The sequence below is a fragment of the Lampetra fluviatilis genome, chromosome 72, assembly GCF_964198595.1.
Source record: "Lampetra fluviatilis chromosome 72, kcLamFluv1.1, whole genome shotgun sequence".
Lineage (NCBI taxonomy): Eukaryota > Metazoa > Chordata > Hyperoartia > Petromyzontiformes > Petromyzontidae > Lampetra > Lampetra fluviatilis.
This window is the reverse complement of record NC_136346.1, coordinates 2,609,299-2,636,731: the sequence shown is the minus strand read 5'-3', so window position 1 is coordinate 2,636,731 and position 27,433 is coordinate 2,609,299. Positions and strand designations below refer to the sequence as shown.

The following is a 27,433-nucleotide window of genomic DNA, read 5'->3' as shown; positions in this document are numbered from 1 at the left end:
CTAACTGTTACACTACCACTCCCACAGACACACAACGAAGACAAAGACACACACACAAACACACACATGGGTGGGGTTTTGTCGTTGGCTTCTCTATAAAACGGGTCTCGCTCTCTCGTCGAGAGCCGTCGGGACTTCTCCGGACCACCACCACCTCTTCCTCCACCACCACCTCTTCCTCCACCACCACCTCTTCCTCCTTCACCACCTCTTCCTCCCCCACCACCTCTTCCTCGACACCTTGAACCAGATAAGTCCCGCGTAGACCTGCTCCACCTTCTCACAGCAGCAATGTCCGTGCGCGTGTTTGAGGGCGCTGAACTAGCCCACCTGTACAAGTGCTACCGGCCCACCCTGCCGGCAGACGTCTTGACAACCCTAACCGACTACGTGTATGTAAAGGTACGTGAGTGTTTAGTGCGGTTTAATTCTCGAATTTTGTATGTTTGGAGCGTGGCTTCACTCTCGGATGCAACACAACACCGCCCACGCATTCACCGCAATGCAACGAGATCGTAGCGGCTTCGTGTGGGTCGTGCTTGATGTTTTTCTTGCCGAATTTGACTGCGGACCCACCAGGTTATACGGGGAGATTACAACATTACTGCACTGCCTATTAACAGTCATCGCATAGGCGTGGATTTATTCCTATTTGTCACGTGGATTGTATTCCTGCGTATGGCAGCAATACGTTCGGGGGCTGAATGCCAATGTCGAGTTCTGCTGGTCAAGAAGTAGTTTTGCTTCTCCGTTGGAGTGCCAACTATAGTGGCTATAAAGATACTCCTTTGGTTCTTTCGGTAAAGTCACGTAGGTATACAATAAATCGCGTCGTTTCTGGCGCAACGCAAGCGTCCATCAGGTGGGAAAGCTTGGTCTGCTGCCGAGGCAGACTAAAACAGCTAGGTGGGGCCTTACCTGGTAAAATAAAAATAAAAACGTAGTTTATTTTTTAGTTCAGTAGCTTATACCGTATTTATTTAAATGTAATATTACCTCCACTCAAGGGGTATCAAAACCATTGTGCACTCAAATAAAATGCAAAGACCAAAAAAGGAAAAAATGTTATGTTCAAGTAAAATCTACGAGTCTTACACTTCCTCCTAAACAACACGGAGGCATGTAGGGTGCCGGATCACTACAGGATAGACATTCCAGATCCTTGGGGCAACGCTTGAGAAGGCTCGACCTCCCCTTCCCCAGCGTCGAGTGCAAGAGCCGAGGGCTGGGAGAGTAGTACGTCCTGCTCCTGAAGTGCGTGGTAGTAGTATATACACCCCGGTCGTATGGCAGATCATTCAGGGCCCGCAGGTACATTGCTGCAAGACCATACAAAGCTGAATCGTAGCACCGCAAATAGAGAAGCCAACGAGAGCTGGACACCACGGGGCCTGTTGAGACACCACGTTTGTAATATGTCCATTGGTATCTATGGGACTTGTTTTGCTAAGTATCAAACGTTGACACAGGCGGCACTTGGAAGAGTTTTCTGCCACTGCACCGGGAATTGAGGAGCGAGACTCGGTTCGGCAATCGCGGACTCTTGTTTGATATGTATTGGATGGACCAGCAAAGTTGTTGTTATCCGTACACTCCATGTGTTATGGAACTGTAGGGGATCCTGTATTCGCGGCAATGTCCCCCTTGCGGGTTGTTGTTATTGTTTTGAAACTGTTTGAAACGGTGACTGTATATAGTTGGAATAAAAGCTTTTAAATAACCGGGCCGTCTTCATCGCCCGCGAGTTGTCTTACAAGAAGAAGTTATGTTATCCTAGAATAGTGTCGTGTGAAACACCCGTGTGTATATAGTTACTCGTAGTTGCATGTTGCGTTATTGGTTGAAATTTATTTGATAATAAACACACAGAGAAGACGGCGTCTCTGAGTTACAATTACACTTGTATAATCTCCTGTAGATGTACATGTCACTTAATGTTCTGCAGATGTAGATGCAACAGCCTCCATGTATTGCACGGCAGTTGAACTTATGACTCTCGGTCCAAACGGGCAACTGGACATGTGGACAAGTTTGGTCGTATCTCTGAAAGTTCCGAAGTCTAATATTCGTAAGTAGGAGTCCCTGCAATCATACTTTATATCGCGTCATTCATAAATTGATCTTGCAACACTGCACATTAATTGTACAAAGAGGAAAAACATCCCTCCTTTTTATAGCAACTAGCAAGCAAATTTAAATCCTGCAGGAAGTAAAAAAATTTAATGAAAACAAAAATAACCATGACAACGAGTCATTGAGAGGTGAAACAAGTCTCACAACCCAGAACACAAGCCAGGAGACCTTTACGGGGTAGGGCGGTGGAATTCCAATAAGTTTACGACTAACGTAGACTGATCGGTCAATTATCCAACCAGGGAGGTACTTTATCGACCTAAAAGGGGTTAAAGATTGAGTTGACCCTCCCCACTCCAACCACCTCCTCACTCAAACCACCCATCAACCAATAAAACCGGTCTGTGCACAGTACTTGTAAATATTCTTCGCCAATATAATAATGACGATCAAGTCTGCGGTTTCTAACTGCAAGGCAGCGCATTCTCCCTGTCTGCCATTTGAGTTTGATTTAACCGAGAATCAATGTAAAACTCGACCCTGACACTAACGTCGGCAGCAGATGTCTATTCATCACATGGCTCTACTACATACACACATCGATTCTCAAATCGCGCTCGGACGTGCTTGTGCCACTGATTTTCCACCTGGAAAATCTTTCATTCAGCGAGGGCTGTTCCCAGACTGGACGTCTGGCAAAAACAATATCAAACTGCAGCGTGTGTACAGGCCTCTTTGGCACGAGCCGTGACTTGCTGTAAGATCTGACCATGCCCGTCCAGTGCTCACCGAGCTGCATTGGCTTCCAGTTGCCAAACAAATACATTGTTATGAAGTCGTGCTTATTTACACAAGGGCTTGGTACAAATGACAACCCAGGAACAATGCTTCCGCCTGAGCAATTGAAAGTCACTCCACTTGAGGGGGGGAAGGGGCCCAGGAATGGTTGACATTAAATGTTATTCAGAAGTGTTCCCGATATAAACATTGGGGTTGGGGACCAGAAAATTGCGACCTTATAACGAGACGATGTATAACGAGGAATTCGCTCCCCCATGTGAATATATGGAAATGGTAGGTGATGGGAACCGTAAGAATGTATACATTACCGATCCAACGGGAAGCTGGGGAAATTTCTCCCATAGGAGAATACGTACTGTACATTTGCAGTACCTGAACTGTACAGTTCAGCACGAAAAGAGCCATTAGACAGTGAATGCATTTTTTATGTACATCTGTCATACATTTTTTGAAGCTTGGGAATACTTGACTTGGAATATTCCAACTTCATGGGACCGTTGCCAGTACCAAAATATGTGAATAGGATTTTCCCTTTTTTTCTGGCAACAGAGGGCGCCTTTTGTCCTCTAGTCTTGTATAACACTATTTTGAGACTAGGCTAAAAGAAAAGCTGTCTGGTGTGGACCAATCAGTTTAAAAGACAATGCAATTTTATGATATGTTTTTTTGTTTGCATTCTGACCACAAGCATTGTGGTTAATGTGGACATGATTCCTTGTAAAAGGTATCAGTTTGGTGTTTTAACATCTTAACACCTATTTGTTGCCAGAAAAAATGGGAACCTATTATCAGACAGCGTTGTTTTTTGTTGGAAAAACAATGGGGGGGGGATACCTATTCTCAATATTCCAACCGTTTAGAATCCCCCTTGGTTAGACACACTGTTGGTTGAACTCATGACGTCACTTCCGGTCTGGCAGCATAAAAGGGATGCCAGGAGAAGAACCAGATGGAGCGAGTAGACAAGTCTTTGACAGTGTGATAACGTGATAAAGTAAAAGACTAGATATAAATATGGAAATCGTTCGTTGTGGAAATAAGAAATGAGAAACAGTAGTTTTATTTAAGACATATCAAACACGTGTCAGACTTATTGCTCCATTTAGGTTCATGCGTAGCTTATTTTTGGTACAAAAAAGCTGCGCCTACAAATACAATGTACACTTAACCAATTCTGCGTTTTAATCTTCAAACAGCATTTATACTTATGTAATGAGGTTACACCTGGGCGATAGTTAAGGGTTCTGCCGGCCTCAGCCCACAGCCAATGGGGATTCGAGCCAGGGGCGTATCCCTGGAGCTGGACAGTATCTTCGAGAAATTTCCAGCGGTGTGGCTGAGGATTGGCTACGTGGTATCACGTTGGCCAGGTATTGAGGGGTGGAGAAAGACAGCACGTGGTCAGTGTGCGGAGGAATGAAGGTGGGGAAGCCACGCTAGTGCCGTGGTCCCGCTCCAGCCATGTGGCGGGCCGTGGCAGTCTCTCTCACGCTGTCTGCCAGCAGCGTGAGGGAGCGGAGAGGGAGGCAAGGGAACCGAGTGTATGAATGCGGTGGAAGGCTGTAAATGGGAAAAACGAATAAACAACTCTGAAGTCAAGACGTCGTCTGAACTGGACTTATTATACTTACAAAACACTTAATTGAAAACCATTTTTATGAGCATTTAGAAGCAGCCCTATACACTTTAAAAGTTTTTCCTTTTAATAGACATATAATTTGTGACAGGTTTTAAACAATGACTGAAAACATTTTAGAGTAAAAAAGAAAAGCACTATTAAACGGCATTTACAAATATTTTTTCCTTAACCTATAACTTTTATGATCTTGGCTTGAATGGATGATGTATGCTGGATTTGGAGGTCTTGGGAGGATTAAACACCTGATCAAGCCCGTACTTTAACGATTTTTAGTTTTTCTAGAAACGTTTCTGCATCATCCACTTCGACGTTGGCTGACTCCCTGTATTCAGTCAAGTGTATTGCTCACAGACACAGTGAAGCTGATGTTATTGTAGGTGCAACGAAATGTTTGAGGTTGTCAGCTCTACAACATTGCAATAGAATGTCTAACAAACATTGGAAAGATTAAAAAAGAAATCACGAAAATATCCGAAGAAATCCAAATGGCACTAACTATGTGCTTGTATGCATGGGATGAATGAACACAAAGATTCCCAGTCGCCCTACCATGGTTAAATGTGGTGGTTCGCACTTTTAGTTTTGCATGAATACTACCATCCACGGTTTTTGGTTGGGATATGTAGGAATCGTTACTGTTGGAACAACATCCTCTGTGCACTTCTTGATGAACCCGGTAACTGAGTCTTTGTGCTTGTCGATTGTTATTCTCGGTGACCTGGAACATTTCCCAGTCCACGGAAGAAAAACAGTCCTGACGCACAAATTTCGATTAGTTAGACCCGTGTTGAATAGTTCTAGTAACAGGCAATTCCTGCGTCTGCCTAATAGATGGGTAGGAGCAGGATGGAAGTGTGATCTGATTTTCCGAACGGTGGCCACGGGGGAGGGCTTTGTATCCCCCCCCCCCCCCCCCCGGTCGATGAAACATCTAGTGGGCTGAATTGCGAGTTCCAACACCAGTATGGAGAGCCATGATTCGGTCAAACGAAGGACATTACTCCATCACATCTCATTGGTAGAAGATTCTCGATCTTCACTCGTCCAGCTTTTTCTCACGGAACTGAACATTGGCTACTAAGATTGGGAAGCCGGTTGGGGGTCGATTAGCCTATCTTCTCAGCCTCACTAGAGCGCCGGCTCCCCTGCCTGGTCTGCGCTGGTATCTCTGAAGAAGAACACTAGGTAAGATAAATGGAGCTGCTTTGGGGGGAGGGGGGTGGTCCGAACAAAGGGACCTAAAAGTGCTTTGTGGTCATAAGAAATAATAGCAAAGACATTATGAGTAAAAATAAAAAAACACTAAAAACAACAAACTGCAAGGTTGTGTAGGAGCAAGCAACAAGGCTCCTTTCTCTGTTGGTGCCATCCACTCCAGCCATCATGGACTTACGTTCTGTGAGCTACATCATGCCTGAAGACAACTGTAAAGCCATCTATGGGCGACCTTGAATGGGTTCCCTTTCGCTACTTCTTCCTCTCCCAACTACTTTTTCTAGTCTCCTCCATACAAGTGTAGTGTTGTACAGACGGACTCTTCAACGTCTTTTGTAGCACACACTTTTATTAACACGGTCCCTATGCACTGAGGGATATACGTTCCCCTCACCCGTTACACTCAGAACGTACAAGCACCGTACCCTACAGGCTACTCAATATCCCGCTCTTTCAGTGTCCTCTGACTGGACCTAGGGAGATGTCTCCCGACCACTGGTTACACTGAACCCTAGCCCTGATAAGGGCTGGAGGGCTTGGTCCAGGGTCCTAAGCTTCTTCCGCTGTCTTGGGTCTTCGTGTGGTTCAACTCCCCGAGAGCTCTGAGCGCTCTGGCTTTATACTTGCTCGTGGCCGGGTTGTCCAATCCCCGGCCACCTTGTGGAACCCTGTGATTGGTCGTTCCCAATATGCTTTTCGATCCCAATTCACCCTATCTGACCCTGACCGTTTGGTCGCGCGGGAAAACCTTGTTTACGGTCAGCTCTCACAGTTTGTGAGACCCTGACCGTTAGTTTGAGCGGGAAAACCTTGTTAACGATTTGCTCTCCGAGTTTGTGAATATCGAGTGGGTAACTCTACTACACAAGCTTAGGGCCTTCTCCTGAATGAGGGGCTCGGCTGATCGGAGTTTTTGTTGTGTAGATCCTCGATCCATAATGCGAGCAATCATTACATTTTTTTTCTATGATAACACTTTATTTGCCACGTCATTTTAACCTCTGCTGCTTTGTAGCAGTGGTACACAAACTAAACTATTCAACTATTAAACAAGCTGGCCTCTAATTTCTTCATGATCGTACATGTACACTCGTTGGAGGAAGATTAAAATGGCGCCCAATATCAACCACACGCTCACCTTGCCCTGCTACACTTTATCACTCCCATTTTAACATCGAGCATACTCCGGCTGAGACTTTTCTTCCACTCACCACCTGAACTGTCACTGGCACACTATGCTTGTGTAGGGGTGTTAGAGAGAGAGCCGTTATGCATGGCAGCTTATGGGAAACAAACACAGTGGGCGGGGCTACGTGAGTGCACGGGGGGGGGGGGGTGCTCTCAACGACGTCCGCACCAGGCAGCCCGGGGCCCCACCCCTCAGCGGGGGTGGAGTATAAAGGGGGATGTGTCAGAGGGCTCGGGGCAGAATGTTAAAGCTAAACCAGTGAAGACCGAAGATCGTCTAGCTAGAGCCCTGGACTCCCCTGGGACGCCGCCCTTGTCAGGGCCGCGCAGGACCGAGCCAGCGGCATGGTCCCGAGAACCAGAGCTAGTGCTCTGGGACTCCGGGTACCGTAGCCCGACTTACCAGTGTCGGGCCAGACAGCCTCCCCTAGCCCGTTAGTGGAGGACTATGAGGTAGGTCAGAGATAGCTAGCAGTGTATTCCCAGTTAGCCGGGTGAGGGGGCCGATACCCCCTCTAGTATTGTATGTCCACAGTTGTGACTAATTGTACGGAATAAATACGTGTGCCTCACCAACGGTGTCCAAGAGTCATCAACGGTGCTTCATCTGGTGTCAGAACAACTACGAACATGGACACGCGCCGGACAGCTCGAGCAGGAGTACCGCAGGTGGAGGACACCGCTGAAATTGTCGAGCCCGAGACGGCTCAACAAGACATCGTGCAGCCGGGGCTGGACGCATTCTTACCGGGGCATCAGGATGAAAAGGAGCCGCCATCAGAAGGGCTGAGGCTGGCTTACGCGAGGCTGGCGGAGCTGCTTTACGCCGCTGCCGCCACACTCGAACACATCACGCGGCTGGGGGCTGGTGGACCACCACGGGGCGAGGAGAACCGACGTCCGATGCGCCTTCCCACCATCTCAACGGATTCAAACTTTGAATCTCCCACCATCGCCGCAGCAGCTGCTGAGGGCGTGGCCGGCCTGAACCTCGGGTCCAACATCGCTCTCGCTGGGGCTGCCGCGTCACCGCCAGCGGAGGGAGCGTCATCACAGCTGCGACAGGCGATACTATCTGCCGTTCGCGCCGAAGCGCAGCCGAGTTACGGGGACAGCAGCCTGCGAGCTTCCATGGCGACCGCTGCGCTGCACCAACGGCTGCCTCCGCTCAAAGTTTGTTGGCGCGGAGGGCGACTGGGGCGGCTTCCAGCGACGCTTCCTCGCCCACCAAGAAATGGCACGGTGGTCGGATGCTGAGGCTCTCTGCGCGCTGCCGGCGCTCCTCGACAGCGACGCACTCGCTGCCCTTACATCGGCGCCGAGGGAGAAGCGCTCCACGCTACAGATGGCGCTGCAGTTGCTGGCCGGGGTCTACGGACCTTCAGCCGAATGCAGGCAGCAGTTTTACAATCGCCAGCGGGGTGCAAAGGAGTCGCCCCTGGCGTACAGGACGAGTCTCCTGGCACTGGCGAAGATGGCCTTCCCTCGAATGGACAACGACGGCGTGGACGCCATGGTCACAGAAAAAATCCTCCTGCTGGCAGACGACCTGGACATCGCCGTCGTTAACACAGGAGGACACGGAGATGAGTTCCCTCCAGGCTGCGCGGCTCCTCCATGCCAACCTGCTGTCACAGCGTCGGAAAGCGAGCAGGGCAGCGGCCGGGCGTGCGATGGCTGCAGCCACCCTCCCGGCGGAAGAGGTTTATGCCGTCGACCGGGGACGGGAGCACGGTCGGGCCGGGATGGGTCAAGCCGCTTCGACCGTCCGTCATCGCCGCCGACGCTCCCGCGTTGCTTCAACTGCGGCGTCCGGGGCCATGTCGCCTCGGGGTGCTGCTCTCCTCGGCAGCGCGGGACGATGCCTCGACAGGACGCCGGCCCTCCTCCTCCCAAGCTCCATCAACATAATCCGGCGAGTCGCGGCACCCCTCATGTTTGGCCCAAGCACACACTCGTCACACACTCGCACACCGCAACGAACGGGGGGCCCGACATTGCGCTGCGACGGGCCAACACGCACCACTATGGGGACTCAAATCGAACCCAGGCAGTGGTCCATGTTGGCCCATCGCGTTGTGGCCGCGTCGTCGGGGTCGTCGGCCGTGGTGGGACACATTGACGGGTGGAGGTACGCATCCTGGTCGATACGGGGGCATCGGCGACCATCATTTCTGAACTAATTTACAATATTCTACCTGTCCAGAGCCGTCCTTTACTGCCGGTTAACGTCCCATTCTATGCCGCTAGCGGGGGCTCTCTTGGCATCATTGGACAGATTCGAGCGCAAATTTGTATCGGGGATATCAAATTGTCGGGCCCGATTTTTGTTTCCTCCTCGCTGGCGGTTCCGTGCCTGCTGGGGACGGACTTCTTGGGCAAAATGCCGATTCGTTTTTTAATAGACCAGGGATGCATTGAGCTCCCGTCGGGACGATGCATGGCGTTCCTGCCTTCCCCTACTGCGGCTCGGACGGCGTTCGTAACAGTACCAGCATCCGTCGTTAAAACCGTTCGTGTGCCGCCGGGAGCTCAAATGTTGGTGCCTCTAAAACTTCGTCGGCCCTTCGCTGAGGGCATTGGGGACCAGGGAATTCTGCTGGGACCATCTAGGGCCGGGGTTAGTGGACCTCATTTGATTCCGGCCCAGACCGTCGTAAGAGGGGACGGGGACCCTTTCATCGCGGTCCTCAATGTGGGGTCGCAGACAGTGGTAGTTCCTCAAGGGACGGTGCTTGCTCAGGCGACGCCGGTGCCCTGCGAGGAACCTGTTGCAAATCACGTCGGCACTGCTCCCCGGCCGCACCCACATTCGGACAGCGATGAAGGGTGGCTCGATGCGCTTTGTGCGGGATCGACGGACCTGTCAAATTCAGAGCGCCAACAGCTTAGAACGCTACTGCGGGAATTTTCCGACGTTTTCAGTCGGGACAAATACGATTTGGGTTGCACTCATCTGCTGCGTCACCATATTGACACGGGTGACAGCGCGCCAATACGCCAGAATCCGTTTCGGTTAAGTCCCGCCGAAAAGGACCATGTCAAATCTGCTATTGATGACATGTTAGCCGCCGACATCATTTCTCCTTCCACCAGCCCTTGGAGCGCCGATCGTCCTGGTTAAAAAGCAGGACGGCGCGTTGCGGTTTTGCGTTGATTTTCGGCGCCTTAACAAAATTTCGGTTGCCGACACATACCCGCTCCCACGGATGGACGAATCGCTGGACGCCTTGGCGGGAGCGCGATTCTTCTCCACACTGGATTTACTTTCGGGATTCTGGCAGCTTCCTCTGGACGATGATTCAAAGCCTAAAACTGCTTTCCGTACACCGCACGGCCTGTTCCAATTCAACCGGTTGCCGATGGGCTTACACTCAGTGCCGGCAACTTTCCAGCGTTTTATGGAATTGGTTTTGGCTGGATTGCAATGGGAGTCGTGCCTGATTTATTTGGATGACGTTATCGTCTTTAGTAAAACTTTTGACGAACATCTCCAGAGGTTGCGGGCGGTTTTCCTAAAGATGCGGGCTGCTAATTTCAAATTCAAACCCCAAAAATGTTATTTGTTACGCGATTCGGTGCGTTATTTGGGGCACATCGTGGGGCGCTCAGGTATTGCTACCGATCCCGCCAAAACGCAGTGTGTCAGCTCCTGGCCGACTCCCACCTCGGTGGGAGAGGTCAGGAGTTTCATTGGCTTCGCGTCGTATTACCGACGGTTCGTCGCTGATTTTGCGACGATTGCCAAACCCCTACACGCTTTAACATCAAAAGGGGTTCGGTTCCACTGGGGTCAGGAGGAGGAGGCTGCTTTCTGCTCCCTTCGGGACGCCCTGGTAAAAGCTCCTCCCTTGATTTACCCCGATTTTTCGGAACCATTTTTGCTCGACACCGATGCGAGCAACACGGGTATTGGGGGCGTGCTTTCCCAGGTGGTTGACGGCGTGGAACGGGTGGTTGCGTACGGCAGTCGGGTGTTGTCTCCAGCGGAGCAAAGATTGTGTCACCCGTAGGGAACTGTTGGCAATTGTCTATTTCATCCAACAGTATCGCCCATATCTGTACGGTCGGCATTTCACCGTCCGCACAGATCATGCGGCACTGCAGTACGCCCTGCGAGTTCAACAGCCATCGGGACAATTGTCCCGATGGTTGGAGGTCCTCCAGGATTTTGATTTCAAAACCACCTACCGTAAGGGCGTTCGCCACACCAACGTGGACGCTCTGTCGCGCATGCCAACCACCTCCGAATGTGCATGCCTCCTGGGGTCGGGACGTTGCAAGCCAGCAGGGGACATGCCGGTTCCGGTCCTGGCGGCCGCCGCCGACGACGAAACATTGCTTACAAATTCTATCGCACAACAGGGAAAAGATTCCCTGCTGGGTTTGCCTGTTAATGAATGGGGGCGCCTCCAGATGGAGGATACCTCCCTCGTCGCGTCGCGCCGGGGAGGCGGGGCGGGGGACGGGTGATGCCGACGCATGGGAAATGCACGCGGGGTTGCTGATGCATTGGGACGGGAAATCCCATCGACATCGGCTGGTGGTCCCTTCTGGGTTATGGGGTAGGGTGGTGTGGGCTGCTCATGAGCGCCTCCTCCACCTGGGTACCCAAAAGACCCTCGCCTTGCTCCAGCTTGATTTTTTTTAGCCAGGCATGACGAGGGATGTCGCAGATCTGTTGGCATCATGCCCTCGGTGTGCGCAGCGAAAACCACCAGCACGGGAGTCAAACCCGCCTTTGCAGTCTATCAGAGTCTCCAGAGTGAATGAACTTGTCGCGCTGGATATTCTGGGGCCATTTCCCGCCACCCCTAGGGGCAATAGATATTTGTTGACCGGGGTGGAGTACTTTACGCGCTGGCCTATGGCCTGGCCCCTGGCCAACCAGTCGGCAGCAGCCATCGTGGAGGCCTTTGTCCAAGGTTACGTCATGGACAAAGGTGCTCCGGAGCGGCTGCTGACCGACCAGGGAAAAGATTTTTCCGGCAAACTCCTCCAACAGGTCTGTGAGCTCCTGGGAACGAAAAAAATTCGTACCTCTCCCTATCACCCGCAAACTGACGGGATGGTCAAGCGTCTGCATCGAACCATCACGTCTATGTTGTCGCAGCAGGTTTCGGACTCACAGACCGATTGGGACTTGCAAATTCAAGGGGTCCTGGCAGCATACAGATTGGCCTCCCATGCTGCGACGGGATTTTCACCCTTCTTCCTCATGTATGGCCGCGAACCTGACCCACCTGTTCGGGCACAGCTGCAGATCCCCGCGCCGCTGGGAAAAACTAAATTGGCCGACCATGTTAAATTTAACCTTGCGAAATTGACTGAGGCACGGGATGCTGCCATGCTAAATTCCGACAGGCGTCAGAAAGCGAATGAGCGCCTCAGACTGGGTCGCGCGCACGTGCTACAGTGGAAGCCGGGGGACAGGGCATGGCTGCACTGTCCCCCAGGTACCACTCGCGACCTCCTCAAAACTGGTGCGGCCGTGGCGGGGCCCCGTCGAGGTGGTCGAGGTTTTGCGGCCTCAGTGCGTTCGCATCAAATGGGGGAAGTGCCGGTGGTTTGTGCACCCCTCTAGGCTGAAACCCTTCGTTGCGGTGCGAGGCCCCACTCCACACACGCGTGGCCAAACATGTGGGGGGTCGGCCGACTCAAAGGGTCCGTCTCTGCTGCTCTCGCCTGACGTGTTGCCGGCTGTCCCGCCCCCAGGTGCACCTGGAATGACGGGCTCCCGCCCAACAACCCCTACGGGGGATGCCGAGGGTCTCGCGACATCAAGCGCAGACTCACTTCGAAATGGACAGCTGCCACCGGATGGTCCGCCATCCGGGGTTGCCCTGTGTGAAGGGCCTGCGGCAAGGACGCGCGCAAGAATGCGCAGACTCTTGTGATGCACAAAAAGAAGAATTTTTTTTATTTTTTATTTTCACGTGTATGGTTACTGTGCGCTGCGTCGGTGGTGTGCTCCTGGCACATTGTGGTGTGTGTGTTGGGGGTTCCTTGCGATTTGTATATACGTTGCTTTTACGGAATTCGTATTTATTCGGGGGGGGTGCGTCGGGTTGTTTTCCCTTCGGGGTTTTCTGGTTCTTGTTGTTGTTCTCTTCGCGTTATGTTGAAAAATAGTGAGGCACACGTGCGGTCAGGGGCTAAATGCGCTTTTATTGTCGTTTTTTTGTATGTTGGCAGCCGGCTGCAAGCTATGCGGGGGGGGGGGGGGGTGATGTAGGGGTGTTAGAGAGAGAGCCGTTATGCATGGCAGCTTATGGGAAACAAACACAGTGGGCGGGGCTACGTGAGTGCACGGGGGGGGGGGTGCTCTCAACGACGTCCGCACCAGGCAGCCCGGGGCCCCACCCCTCAGCGGGGGTGGAGTATAAAGGGGGATGTGTCAGAGGGCTCGGGGCAGAATGTTAAAGCTAAACCAGTGAAGACCGAAGATCGTCTAGCTAGAGCCCTGGACTCCCCTGGGACGCCGCCCTTGTCAGGGCCGCGCAGGACCGAGCCAGCGGCGTGGTCCCGAGAACCACAGCTAGTGCTCTGGGACTCCGGGTACCGTAGCCCGACTTACCAGTGTCGGGCCAGACAGCCTCCCCTAGCCCGTTAGTGGAGGACTAGGAGGTAGGTCAGAGATAGCTAGCAGTGTATTCCCAGTTAGCCGGGTGAGGGGGCCGATACCCCCTCTAGTATTGTATGTCCACAGTTGTGACTACTTGTACGGAATAAATACGTGTGCCTCACCAACGGTGTCCAAGAGTCATCAACGGTACTTCACTTGCTACTCACCGTTGAAGGTTTTCGATGATATTTGTAACAAAGTCCACGCCGATTTACAAGAAGCACTTGCAGCTTCGCACGTGAGACAATGCGATAGGACTGAGATGACTGTGGCGCATGTGCGAAATGCGAGTTGTACAGTGAATTTTGCGAGCTGTACATTTTCGACTGTTTTGGTCATTTATCGAGTATAGGAAATACATGTTAAAAGCTCAATTTGTTCCAATAGCATCAAAAGTTACCTTTCACCCAAAAACGTGTAATGTATGATGTTTAAACAATGGATATTAATACATAGATATACTAACATTATAAACGCATAATATTAAAATAAACATGGTCAATCAATGCATTAATTAACATTTACTGTACCTACAACAGCCAGTCATTGACAGTGGAATGGTCGTTAAGCAGACATTGGGCTCTATGGAGGCCCGTCGTTAAGCATTTAGTTATTCACAGCGGTGGTCATGAAGAGGGGGTTCTACTGTATTGTGTTATCCATTCTTAGATGACCCAACACTTTTTCTCCAACCGTTCAAAAACACATCCTCTTCTTTCCAGCTTCACATTTTCATCCTTTCTGTCCCTTACTTTTCCCATTTTTATCTTACTCCAGTAGAGTCGGTCCACAACCTTGGTGTAATCTTCGACGACTCTCTCCCTATTTGACCACAAACTTCCGCGACTCAATCGTGCCGTTTTCACCTTTACAACATTCGTTAAAATCCACGGTTTCATGACAATCACTGCCACCAAACTTCTTATTTTCACTCGCCTTGCTATTATCTTATGATGGTCTACCATAATACGCATTCAAACCACTCCAACAAATTAAAAACGCAGCTGCCCCTATAATATTTTAATCTTCTTCCATTCCCACACATCGCCCCTCCTCATTCAGCGACACTGGCTCCCCGTTCAATATCGTTGCCTCCTTTTAACTTCCTTAGCTGAGTTTATAAATCTCTTTCATTGCCTGGCTCCTCCTTACCTCTCTTCTCTCATCCGACTTTACTTTCCTGCCCGCTCGCTGCATTCTAAATCTTTGCCGTCTCTTTTCTCTCCCTCCGTGCGCACAGTCTAGGTTTCGCTCATTCTCTCTCCTAGCCCCTCCTCACTGGAATGAACTACCATTGCATGTCAAACAATCACTTTCTCACTACCATATGCTATTCTCTTTTTAAAATCCATGCATTCTCTCTTGCCCCACCCTTCCTTCTCCACTTGCTGTCCTCCCCACTCGTACTAACGCCATCACTGTCCCCAACTCCCCATGGTCACCGATCATCAATCCACTCGTCTCATTTCCATCTTCGTTTATTCCACACATCGTCACCATCATTTTGCATATATCCCATCAACTCGTCTCATTTCATCTTGCCAACCATCTTGTTCCGTAGTAAGTTCACTGTACAGAGGCGTAGCTAGGGGGGGGGCAGGGGGGCACATATGTCCCCGGGCGCCAAGGTAAAGGGGCGCCAAAATGAGGCTTACAACGTTACATTATAACTTATTGCAGCAGGCGCGGCAGCCTGAAACTACTGCACAAATCTACACCTCAACCTAAAAGTTTATATATCCCGCCACAAACAACCTACATGTCATGTAATTACATTTTGGTACGCGCACCTATTAACAACTTACATGGAAGAACGTCCCAAACAACAAAGGCGCAGTCTTTCAGCCTTAGTCACTGGCCTATTTGTTGGTGGCGGAAACTACGACGGCCTGAAACACGCTGGAGTGCACGATCAGAAGCTTTTAAAGCTATCTGTGAAGCACTGGATGAACTAGTAGGGCTGCTAGACATTCTCGGAGGACGTAACTATGACGCCTGAAACCAGAAGTGATGCAGAACAGTTACAGGCATGCGCATTAAATTTTAACTTCATAGTTTTATTACATTTCTGGAATGTCATTCTTGGAAGAATTGATCGTGTTCAGAAACGCTTACATGATCCTACTATGAATTTCAAGGAAACAGCAACTGATCTTGAATCTTTGAAGCATGCATTTGTCAAGCATCGTGATGATTTGAGCCAAGTTGCTGTAGAAAATGCCAAAACAAGATGCACAGCCTGGGGGATCGATGTGGACAGAAGAATTAGGCGACATCGGAATATGCCAGGAGAACTGGCAAGAGATGCAGGACTTTCAGCAGAAGAAGAAATTGTACGCGTTATGAAGAGTGTATTTTATCGACATCAACAGGAGATGTCAACACGGTTTTTACGGCTAAAAGACCTGAACACAAAATTTGGATTTCTGCTGGACGTCAAAACTCTTCTATCCGACACAGATGTCGATGCAATTCGTCGAAATTGCACAGATTTTGGAAATTTCTATGACACCGACATCAATGGCCACAAACTTTTCACAGAAATTGGAGATTGCAAAATGCTGCTCAGTAACCGGAATGAAGTTCTACCAGAAACTCCTTTGGATCTTCTTGGTTTTATTGTGTTTATGGAGACGACATATTTCCGAATTTGCGAATTTCACTGCAAATTTTATTAACAATAGCAGTTTTTATTGCACGCTGTGAGCGGTCGTTCAGCAAATTGAAACTTATTTTGTCGTATTTGCGTGCTTCAATGGGACAAGATCGTCTCGGCGATCTTGCTCTTCTTAGCGTTGAAAGAGAAACATTGGAAAAAACAGATTTTGATTACGTGATTTACCAGTTTGCGACAGTGAAATCAAGAAAAATGTATCTTTTGTAGACTGTCAACCAGTCTACGACAGTGACTGAGTGAGCCATGTAATATAATTTCTATAAATTTGCTTTTTTAAATACAATGTTTCATTAAAATTTAAATTGTTATTCCTTATTCGATGTGTAGTGGTGGTGTTGACGTGCGCCGACAGTGATGGATCACGGCGCGGGGGTGCGGGGTTGGGCACGCATGTGGGCGTGATGTGGACACGCGCGCCGGGAGTGAGTGAGTACGGGGCGGCGCGACGTGTGGGATTGTGCGCGCTGACACGAGGTGAGAAAGAGGATCGTGGGTAGCGCGCAGTGATTGGTCAAATGGGATGGGTGCTCTCAGCGACGTCCGCAGGATGGACATAAAGGAGGACGCGCGGGAGCACTCGGGGTTGTTAACCAGTTGAAGATTGAAGACGGAGTTGAAGAAGTAGTGCCCTGAGACCCCTAGTCCCGCTGTCCTTGTCAGGACCGGGGCCCTGTGTGGCTCGGAGGCGAGACTGTGGGACCCGTGGTCCGACGCCCATGTGGGTCGGGACTGTGGGACCCAGAGTCGAGACGGACACCCCGGCTGGGTGTGTTTCGAGAGGCTACGGGGCGTAAGAGCCCGTGTTGGTGTAGCCAGGAGAACCGTGTGGGTTAGGCTGGTGTTAGCCACCCGTGTAACTAAGTGGGTGTTGGTCACCCGAGTAACTATAGCTTGTGTTAGTCACCCGTGTAACTATAGTTGGTGAAATAAAAGAGTGTGCTACCCGTGAAGTCGTCTCCCGCCGAGTTACTACATTACAGATGTAATAGGAAAATGTGATTTAAACGGGGGGGGGGGGCGCCAATTTAATAGTTCGTCCCCGGGCGCAAAATATCCTAGCTACGCCTCTGTCACTGTATAGCACCTTGGTTAAGGCACTATATAAATACATGATATAATATAAGGTGTGGCGTCCCTCCAATCGCTTGATTTATAATATGGATTCATTTCAGCGTTATGAAGTTTCATGTGTATTGCGTCAAGCTCGACTTTGCAAGACCCACAGTCCGCTCTCCCATAGCTCTGTCACTGTCACATCCCAGCTTGCCTACCCACCCCTCTCTCTATCTCATACTCTGAAAACCATGGCCAGGTAAAACGCTCGGACGTCCAGCTGAAACCATTGTGGAAAGGCTGAGCGAAAGGGGCTATATTATTAAGCCTCCTAATCCCATGTGTGTGTATGCATGTAGACGGGGAGCAAGCCCAGCCTCGTTGTGGACGTTGGCTGTGGAAGCGGGCAGGGCACGGAGCTTCTGGCATCTATCAGCAAAACCGTGTTGGGCATCGATGTGAGCCCATCGCAGATAGAAGAAGCGATGCTCGCAAAACATCCCAACAACATCACCTACATGTAGGTTCAAAATACATATCCCCCATATAGCCTGTTACAGACTGTTGGGGCAAGCAAAGTTAGTGAATAGCACCTAGTGAAAGCCAGTACAGTACAGGAGGGGGTGGGTGGCCAGCACCACGCCCGACCGCCTTTGCCTCCCCGTTGGCGATGTTTTTACACACCGCACCAGGTACTCATTTGAGGCTGAGTTCACCGAGAGAAGGACCAGGACTGGTTCAGATAATCGTCACTGTTGGTGGTCGTGAGCACGAATCGAACTTGGGTAAACAGTTTCATAGTGCCAATCGCTGCCCACAGGTTAACAACCCCACACTCGCAGATACAAAGTCCCTCTGGCCTTCCATGGGGACACATTCAAACGGCTATACTGTGTTTTTTAGGATTGAGTCGAGAGATTGGAGGCAGATTTGGAGGGTGATGTTTGTGTATTATATCATGCCATACAAACTAAACATAGCCAATGATTAAGGATTGTCACGTAAACAGAACTTGCCAATCCATCACTAGTACAGCACACCGGTGTGCTGGAGAGCCAAGCCACAACATTTACAATCTGAGTACGACGTTTCACCAGTAATTACAACTAGCTTCATCAGGTAACAGCCAGGTTTGTGGAGAAGTCCACCTGTTTCGTTCCTTATATAGAGGCGTAGATGTCGTGACCACACTTCTGCGCTCTTGCGCAAAGTGTAAATATGTGGCTTGGCTCTCCAACACATCGGTGTGCTGTACTAGTGACGAATTGGCATGTTCTGTTTATGAGACAACCCTTACTAGTTGGCTATGTCGGGTGGTGGCGGGTTTTAACGACACATATTTACGTGATCTAACCCAAAAAAAAGTCTTGGTTGTATGTTTACATTGCCAAAACACGCTTGTCACGTGCGGGAAATTTAATTCACGGGGAGAATCTGTAATGAGGCAGAGTAGTTTTCCTTCCGATGTATTGGTGACAGATTGGACACCGAAAGAGATGGCAGTTTGTCAGTCCGGGATAAACATCGACGGGGCGTACTACTACAGGGTAGCCTGCTGTGTGAATGTGGGGAGCCAGGAGACCATGGTAACACATCGTCTCTCGGGCGCCCTGTGCTACAAACCCGAGTTTGATTCCCGCTCACGACCATCACGGTGAATATTATCTGAACCAGTCCAGGGCCTCCCCCTACGTCGACTAGGATTCATGATTACCTGGTGCGGTGTGTAAAAAGATCGCCATCGGTGGGGTGTTGTGCTGGTCACCCCCACCCCTTCATATGCCACAGTGCCGGCCTTCATAGGCATCGCCGCTCGCTACTAACAGCACTCGTCCCCAACAGTCGGTTGCAGGCTACACAGGGGAATCTTTGTATTTTTGTTTGTGTCGCTTTGTGAAAAATGAACTCGCTGCTATGCACATTTTTTTGGTTTTCCTTCTTCCCCCCACCCCTCCCACATCGTAGGGTGGGGCCAGCCGAGAGCCTTCCCGTAGAGGATGGCTCCGTGTCACTGCTAACCGCGTTCACGTCGGCGCATTGGTTTGACCTGCCAGCCTTCATGCGCGAAGTCAAGCGGGTGCTGCAGCCACATGGCTGCCTCGTCATCTATTCCCCCATGATCCCATTGAACGTCGAGTATGGAGCCTTCACGGAGAAACTCACACAAATCATGTGGAAGGTGATACCATGCAACTTCACTAACAGAGTTTTGTACTTCATTCATTTTGCCCGATTTTATTTTTTTCTTTCTGCATTCACTTCAACCTTTCACGCTCAACACACACAAAATGCATGCCACAAATTAACCACACAATACCTTGCTGATCTCGTCAAGGAGCATAAACCATCAATCACTCCCAACTCTGGCCATCCTCGCAGTAGCAGCCTTCAATAACTACTGGACAAAAACGGTCACAGAATCGCACGCTTTCAGATGAGTTTTTGCGACCGTCTGGAATGCTTTTCCTTACGATATTAGGAAGCCACTGGAGCCATGCACTTTCAAACATCATATAGATTGAAAACTCTTCTTTTAAAATGCTTTTTGTGATTAGTTTGTCCTTCCCCCGCTCCAATGTATCATGGTTTGCTACGTATGGTGCAAAAAGTTCTACATATATACGTATATACTACATCGCTATACTCGTCTCATTTCTTTAGACTTGATGTATTCATATTTATAGTGCTTTTTTCAAGGCGATTTCCAAGAAGTATAAATGGTGCATTGGCTGATGAGTAAAAGGGATGGGGCTTGAGTGTTGGGGAGGGGAAGGGGGGAAAGGGGGAGGGCTGGCGAGGTTTTGGAATGGGAAGGATAGTAAAGATGTTAAGGATGAGGACACGAAATGGTGGAGGGGTATACTATTGAAAAAAGTCTCAAGGGATGAACGAAAACTGGGTGAAGTTGTCTTGATGTGGAGTGAGAGGTTTATTCCAATGGAGGGGAGCCACGAGGGAAAAAAGAGCAGAAACGTAACTGATCACAGTGAGGGAGTGGGGGTAGTAAGGGACAATAGAGATTGTGAAAGCAGGGGCTTAGATGGGAAATTAAAAAAAAAGAGAAGCGAGCTAGGGTGGCGCAGAACCATGGAGCGATTTGTAAATGAGGGTGAGGAATTTTATAGTAGACGTGCAAAGATGAGGAAATAAATTAGTATTTTGGCAGATGTTGAAAATATGAAAGCGGCATGTATGTTTGGTGGAGAGGGGGATCGAAGGTGACCCCCAAGGTTTCGAGCACAGTGGACCGGAGTGAGGGAAAAGGGGGGAAATTAAATTGTGGGATAGATGAGAGGGGAATTGGAAGCAGGAAACAATAAGCTTTAGGTCTTGGAGGAATTAAGGGAGAGGTGATGAAGTGTCGTCCATAATTAGACAGCAGTAAGTCATTCGGAAATATACAACCTCCGATTGGCATGGTTGGTTATGTATGGTAACAAAAGAAGCTCAACATACATATACACACACACATCCAAGAAAGAGACTGGTGTAAGATTGCTCGTCCTCCTCCCTCTTCCACACACCCACCCTCCTCCACCTCCGAAGGAGCGCAGACTGGTGGTTTACTGTGTATCCCATATTTTGGGTTCCATGGCCACAATCGAATTGCCATTGCGTCTCTAATGTTCCATTCATGAAGGGGGCGAGTGCAGTTAAATACATAATAATAGTGGTAGGCTTTTGCTGGGTTCGATCCCGTAAATATAAATGTCATTTGCAAACCTCTACCTGTCACGTGAACAAAACGTGCCAATTCGTTACTACTGCACTAACCGGTTGTGTTTTTGGACAGTAAACACACAACATTTCCAATTTGAGTTGATAAACGTTTCGAGGGCGATTTGCCAGAATTTAAGAAGTTTTCCTGTTTCCCCGTCTTAAATAGAGCAATGTAGCATCACCGAGCCAATCGGGTGCAGATAACAAGGGGGGTGGGTTCATGTAATCATAAAAAATGGATTATGTTAATATTGAACAGATGGGTTAATCGCAATTCATCACTAATACGATGCCTTGATACGACAAACAATTTAAAGTTGTATTACTTAATAATATAATATGCTTCCCAGCACCACTAAGACTGCAGCTGTCAGAATAGTTATTTATTTTTAGTTGTTTCAATTTCAATAGATTATCTAATTGGTCTTGACCAGTAATTAAAATTAGTGTTTAACAACACATCAATGTTACCAAAACAACTGCATGTCCTTGTTGGCAAGCATGTTCTGCAACTGCCGACAAGTGTGTTTGTGAGAATTAAATATTTACTTTGTTCTTGCAGTTTTATGCAAATAATTCATCTCATCTGACCAACATAGCATTTGCCACAAGTGCAGTTAATCCAGTACACACCTGTTTAAAAGTTCGAGAATTTGTTTGGTACAGGATATTCGTTTTATATTACGTATCTGTGCGAAATCTCACTTGGATTGTTTTTTTTCCAAAACTCTGGCTAATTATCAGTTACTCCTGCAATGTACATTATTTTAAGCCAGGAGCTGTGAGCTATTTTATTCTGGACGTTAGTGTTTTCATAATCTTCACCAGCATTCTTCTAGTTCTGAGTGAGATCTGAAAGATTAGCGTCCACAAGAAAATTCCACGTCTGTTTCAATTCCCACAAACCAATGGCAATTGTATTATCAGTTGCAGGAAAATGTTGAACCCCCTCGGTCCTAACGCGTTCAATGTAATGGTCCGTTGTGGTGCCTTTTGTTTTTTAGGTCTTTGAAGATCTTCGCCCATACGAGAATCACAAGATGAACCACCTGCGTGAAGATTATACTGCCATGTGTGAAGCCATTCCGTTTGTGGACAAGAAGAGGTTCGAGTTTTTTTTATGGTTAGCACCACAAATCTGTGGCGGGGTTTATCAGCATTTTAAAAATTTAAGTAGCTGGAAAGGAAATGCTGTATAAGATGCCTGGCTCTTTGAGTCTCTCTCCATTCTTATCCCCCATTTTAATTATCTATCTCTGAGATTCCTTCAAGTGACATCTGGTTCAAACAGTAAGGGCCATACATTACCACACGCACTGCCACTGAGTAATGTTTACCATGACAGTTAAAGCAATATAAGACTGGAAACAGGAAGGCTTATTCACAATTCTGGCAAATGACCTGATGAGACTGGTTGTTATAATTTGTGAATGGTGTCGTGGTTTTATTCAAATTAATCGGCACGTTGTTATTCACGTGACAAACTTTACTGGTTGGTTGGCGGGGGAGGTGGGTTAATGACATTTTTTTATGTTTACGCAAATAACTAAAAACCCCTTAATGAATTCAAAGCATGTCTGCTCTAGATCTGGTGTGTACATTTTCCACGTGGCCTAACCCAAAAAAACAAATGTGGACCACAGCTAATGCGTTAGTTTGTTACCAGTTATTTAACTAAAGTTGAGCAAAGAACAAGTTGCGTCTTATCACGCACATTTTGTTGTATAACATTACAATTTAGGTTTTTGTAACTCGACACAAAAGCCAGTGTTGGCGTGGACAGGAAAGTCAAAGTTGACTTTAAGTAGAAGTAATAATATCGACATCTGCGTTTCTCTAATTCACCCGCAGGCTGGAGGGTGACAGGGTATTTGCACTCGTCAAACTACCGGAATTCATGGGGTTAATTGGCAGCTTCGCCGAATACCATGCGCTGAAGGCTGCAGAACCTCTTGCTGCACAGGCCTTCATGGAAGATGTAGAGAAAAGGTGAGCTGCAATAGTAATAATAATAATATTTATAGAGCACCGTTCACACCACAAAATCTCAAGGCAACTTTAGCCACACAATCATCACGATCTATGGGCAGATAGCCCGTTAGGTGTCCACTGCACATTTCGTAATTTTTTTTCCCCCACTCACCTTTGTCTTGGTAGTGCGAATATGGTAAAGTAGTTATACACAAGTTGAAATAGAAAGCCAAACATTTCCAAAGACATGTAGAAACACTCATGAGAGCAAAAACAATTCGTAAAGAGAAGGAAACATGAATAATAAAAGTAAATATAATCACGATAGGCCAGAGTAAAATCGGAAGTCTAAATTATATAAATAGTCATTGACGTCCAGGCTTATTCATATGAACCCCACAAGGCACAAGTCATCATTGGGTGATAATTGCCGGATTGTCAACGTGACACGTTTTCCAAAGGGCGTGCAGTTTTAAAATACGGCCACGATTTTTTTACCCGTTTTTGATGATGGTGATCTAAATTCTAAGGTTAGCGTGTGAAATTTATGTATATTGCCACGCAGTATGGTGGGAATCGCGTGCTTCGATTCCTCACTTAGGGTGCTTTTCTCCTGGAGGTTTTTTTTTTCTACGTGGATTTCCTCCGTCTGTTTTCTTCCGAAAGCAACAAAATTTTGCCAGTTAAGGCCCACTGAGCTATTTAGATATGTTTCAGAAATGATCTGTCCATAAATGATTGCTCAACGTAGTGGCTTTTCACATGGAATTTAAAATTGTCCAAATACGCCAAATACTCTAAATGTGTGTTTTCTAAATGTGGAAGAAAAATCGGAGTACCCGGAGAAAAATCCACGTGAGCACGCAGACTCCAAACATACAGGGATCGGATCAAACCCACAACAACCTGTATACCAGGCAAGGTAGTTAACATATCGCTACTGTAGAACCCATAATAGTTTGGCCATGAAAGATCAACGTAAACATATGCTCACCAAGTTGTAGTTAACAGCAACGGGAATGTGGTGGAGCGATTCCTGGGCTTTGAGCCAATTGAAAGCGACACTCGTAAAAGTTTAGCAGACCATGTGACTTTGATGGTGGAGAGCCTTGGGTTGGACCACTCAAACTGTAGAGGTCAGTCATATGACAATGCAAGTAACATGTCAGGAAAATACAATGGGCTACAGGCCCACCTGAAACAAAAAAAACCTGAGTATGTGCCTTGTGCAGCGCATTCACTTAACTTAGTTGGTGTTAACACCTTCGACGGCAGTAGCCCAGAGGCTAACGAGTCTTTTTTAACATGGTGCAGTCAGACGGATGTCAGACTGACATTAAAATCGCTGTCCAGTACTCGGTGGAGTGCTCGGGCAGAGTCAACTGAGGCACTGGAGAAACTACACCGACATTAGAGGCCTTTGGTGGTATTTGCAATGATGATAATGAGAAGAGATACTCGAATTGAGGCCGCTGGACCCTGTGCTCTGTGCTAAATTGGACACGTTAGAGATGTGTTCATGGCACATTTCTGGGACGTCCTACTTGACCGGTTCCACGCTACAAGCATGCACCTACAGAAAAGTGACATTGACATCTCTGTAGAAGCACCGCTTTGTCAACGAACTAATTCAAGTCTTTGTTGTCTGACGGTTAGAAGTGCCCAACTAAATTGCTTGAGACGTTGCAAGCACTTAATCTGCAGTCAGTGTTCCCCAATGTTTTCGTGGCACTTCGGATTTTTCTAACTTTGCCAGTGACAAACTGCCAGGGTGAGCGAACATTTTCCCTTTTAAGCAGAATATTTAAAAATATGCTGCGGCGTAGCATGTGCCAAACACGTCTCGGCTCATTGTCACTTATGTCAATAGAGTCCGACCTTGTCAGACAGCTATTTTTTGACGATCTAGTAGATGATTTTGCGAGGGAGAAAGCAATAAAGACACCAATATAGGAAAGCGGGGGGGGGGGCTCCAAAAGACATGTGCCCAGGAGCCTCACGGGACCATGATCCAGCCCTGGTAGGAATAATGTACATTTTTGGATTTAACCATGTTTACTTTTCATTGATTGTTTAATATTCATTGTTTTGACTTAAAGCTTTCGTGACTGCAGGAATTGATATTCTATGGGTCTTTCGGTAAAGCCACGTAGATAGAAAATTTTTTTTTTAATTAACCTGAAAACGATTGCTGTGTTGCGATCGAAACGTCGTGATATTTTTTTAAAATAATTTTTCTATCTACGTGACTTTAGCGAAAGACCCATAGCATATTCATTTGTTTTACTAATTGCCTTCATGAATACATTTAAACTTTACGTGAAATGAGAGGATGTCCGAATTTAAATGGTGAGACTTCCCTGGTTCATCTGTTCGCTTCTGTGGCTCTCGAACTGTAATTTGCCTACCCACATTGATGTAGGTATTCATTTAAGTCTGAATGCACACAAACGTAATTAAAACACTTTGTCCTGTCGTTTTAGAAGAGCTGCTTAAAACTGCTCTGCACTCGAATAAGAATGTTTTCAACTCTGTTGTACACAACAGAGTCGCTTAGATATGGACGTCTACAACCGGTTGCTGCCCACTGTCAACGCATACTCGACCCTCAAGCGCCGATCTGCTGGACAAATTAGTCCCGTATTTTCACTGCATGCTTCGCGTTTTGCTAACTGATAGGCTGTTACAATTTTTGACGTTTGTGTGTGGGGGAAGGGTGGAGCTAAAATGCGGCCGGGCTCTGTAAAGGGGTGTAACGTAATGACTTCCGACACGGACTGTAGAGTGCTTATTATTTATTTCTCGTCGGCATACAGCTACGACTTTAATGACAGTCACTGTTACTTACCCTTGACTGACTATCTAGCTACAGCGACAACAGCGATGTCTAACTATACAGCTGGTTGACTATATAGCGACGACGACGATGTTAACTACATAGTGCGATGGCTACCACCCAAAACCCCGTTCCACTCTCCCTTATATCCCCCGAGCGCGGCCATGCCATGCCCCGCCCCTGGCCATGCCTTTCTTAGAACTCTCTCATGGGTTCTCGGAGCTCCAGATAGATCCCCTCCTTTGACCCTTGGCCTAGTTTTCCCCCTCTCGTGGTCGCTCACATATAACTCGGCTGTGTGCTGTTTTCCCACCCATGATTAGCCCTTACAGCCGCCAGTCGGTGCCCTGACACTACAGGGTCATAACCAGACGTCGCTTAGCTACGCCCAGGCACTACTCCTCGCTCAGACATGGAAAAAGCAGCTGCAGGCGATTTTTATTTGCGCAATTGGACACTGATATGGATCCGTCTTCACAGATCAATGATAAATATGACAATGGGTATTAATAGGTCAGTAATGTCTACTCGTTGCATTTCAGAGTTAAAGAGACTCTGGGTAACGCAGCAGCTTCTGCTGAAATGAAGATCGTGGGGAAGACCGTTCTGCTGCTGGCCTGCAACGACTCTCAGAGCTCATAATGCTACTGCTGTGACCAGAGCGCTCAAAGCCACCTGTTTGTTGCAAACAATACGGGGACTCCTACTTACGAACATTTCTACTAATGAACTTGCATATATATGAACAAACCTCCGTATGTCCAGTTGCATGTTCGGACCGAGGGTCGTATGTTCAACTGCCTCGCAATAGATAGTGGTGGTGGTGGCATCTATATCTGCAGAACATCAAGAACCAGCGGCATCTATAAGAGATAGACAATTTCTAAAGCCATTCCCTCTGTTTCCTGTACATGCCGTAAGTGTTTGGAAGCGACAAAACGTAAGTTGGATTTACAAACAAATCGACTTAGGTTCCAGAGTTCTGTTCGTAAGTAGAAGTCCCTGTAGTGTCGTTTCAAATAAAAGAACAGAATGGATTGCAGTTATGATTTGTCTGTGTCATTTACTGATACTTTTGGAGTTTAATTTATTTTCACGCGTATTTAAGGTATATATATAATCGATTCTAACGTTTCTATAAATGATTTAGAGCAAAACGTAAAAATTTGGCCATGGTATCGGTGCTGCCACTGTCGGCTGTCATGTTACAATACCACATTGCGTGCACCAACTTACAAAGTTAAAATTGTGGCCTTATTATTGTGTTATGAGCCTGTAACTACTGCGATCAGGTAAGGGCTTCGCCACGTAAATTTTGTGAGGCACATCCATCTGTGGGTGACGATGGCCGCATTATCAACAGTGACAATTTTTTTTCAAAAGTGTTTGCCGTTTTAAAATACGGCCACGATTTGTTTTACCCGTATTTAGATGGTGATCTCAATTCTAAATTAAGCGCGTGAACGTTACGCACATTGCCACACAGTATGGTGGAGATCACGCGCTACGATTCTTCACCGGAGGGTGCCTTTGTGGAGTTTGTTTCTGGGTGGACTTCCTCCGTCTTTTACGGTTGCTTCCTGAAGCTAACCAAAAAATATAACTGGTTTAACACTTTGAAGTACGCTTTCAACA

The 27,433-nt window shown here is 48.0% G+C and overlaps 1 protein-coding gene across 1 annotated transcript; it reads left to right on the top strand.

The window, feature by feature from the left end:
* Positions 1-161: 161 nt before the first annotated feature.
* Positions 162-26,723, top strand: LOC144953084 (uncharacterized). Its single transcript, XM_078883600.1, has 6 exons — positions 162-402; positions 17,631-17,791; positions 19,237-19,450; positions 21,996-22,096; positions 22,843-22,980; positions 26,341-26,723. The coding sequence occupies exons 1-6, from the start codon at positions 292-294 to the stop codon at positions 26,438-26,440; spliced, it is 825 nt and encodes a 274-aa protein (XP_078739726.1). The 5' UTR covers positions 162-291; the 3' UTR covers positions 26,441-26,723.
* Positions 26,724-27,433: the final 710 nt, after the last annotated feature.

Bases quoted from the DNA above. Each gene is read 5' to 3' on its own strand.
- LOC144953084 (XM_078883600.1), top strand. From the start codon at position 292: ATGTCCGTGCGCGTGTTTGAGGGCGCTGAACTAGCCCACCTGTACAAG. The intron at 17,792-19,236 runs GTAGGTTCAAAA...CCCACATCGTAG, and splicing joins CCCAACAACATCACCTACAT to GGTGGGGCCAGCCGAGAGCC. The intron at 22,097-22,842 runs GTTCGAGTTTTT...ATTCACCCGCAG, and splicing joins CCGTTTGTGGACAAGAAGAG to GCTGGAGGGTGACAGGGTAT.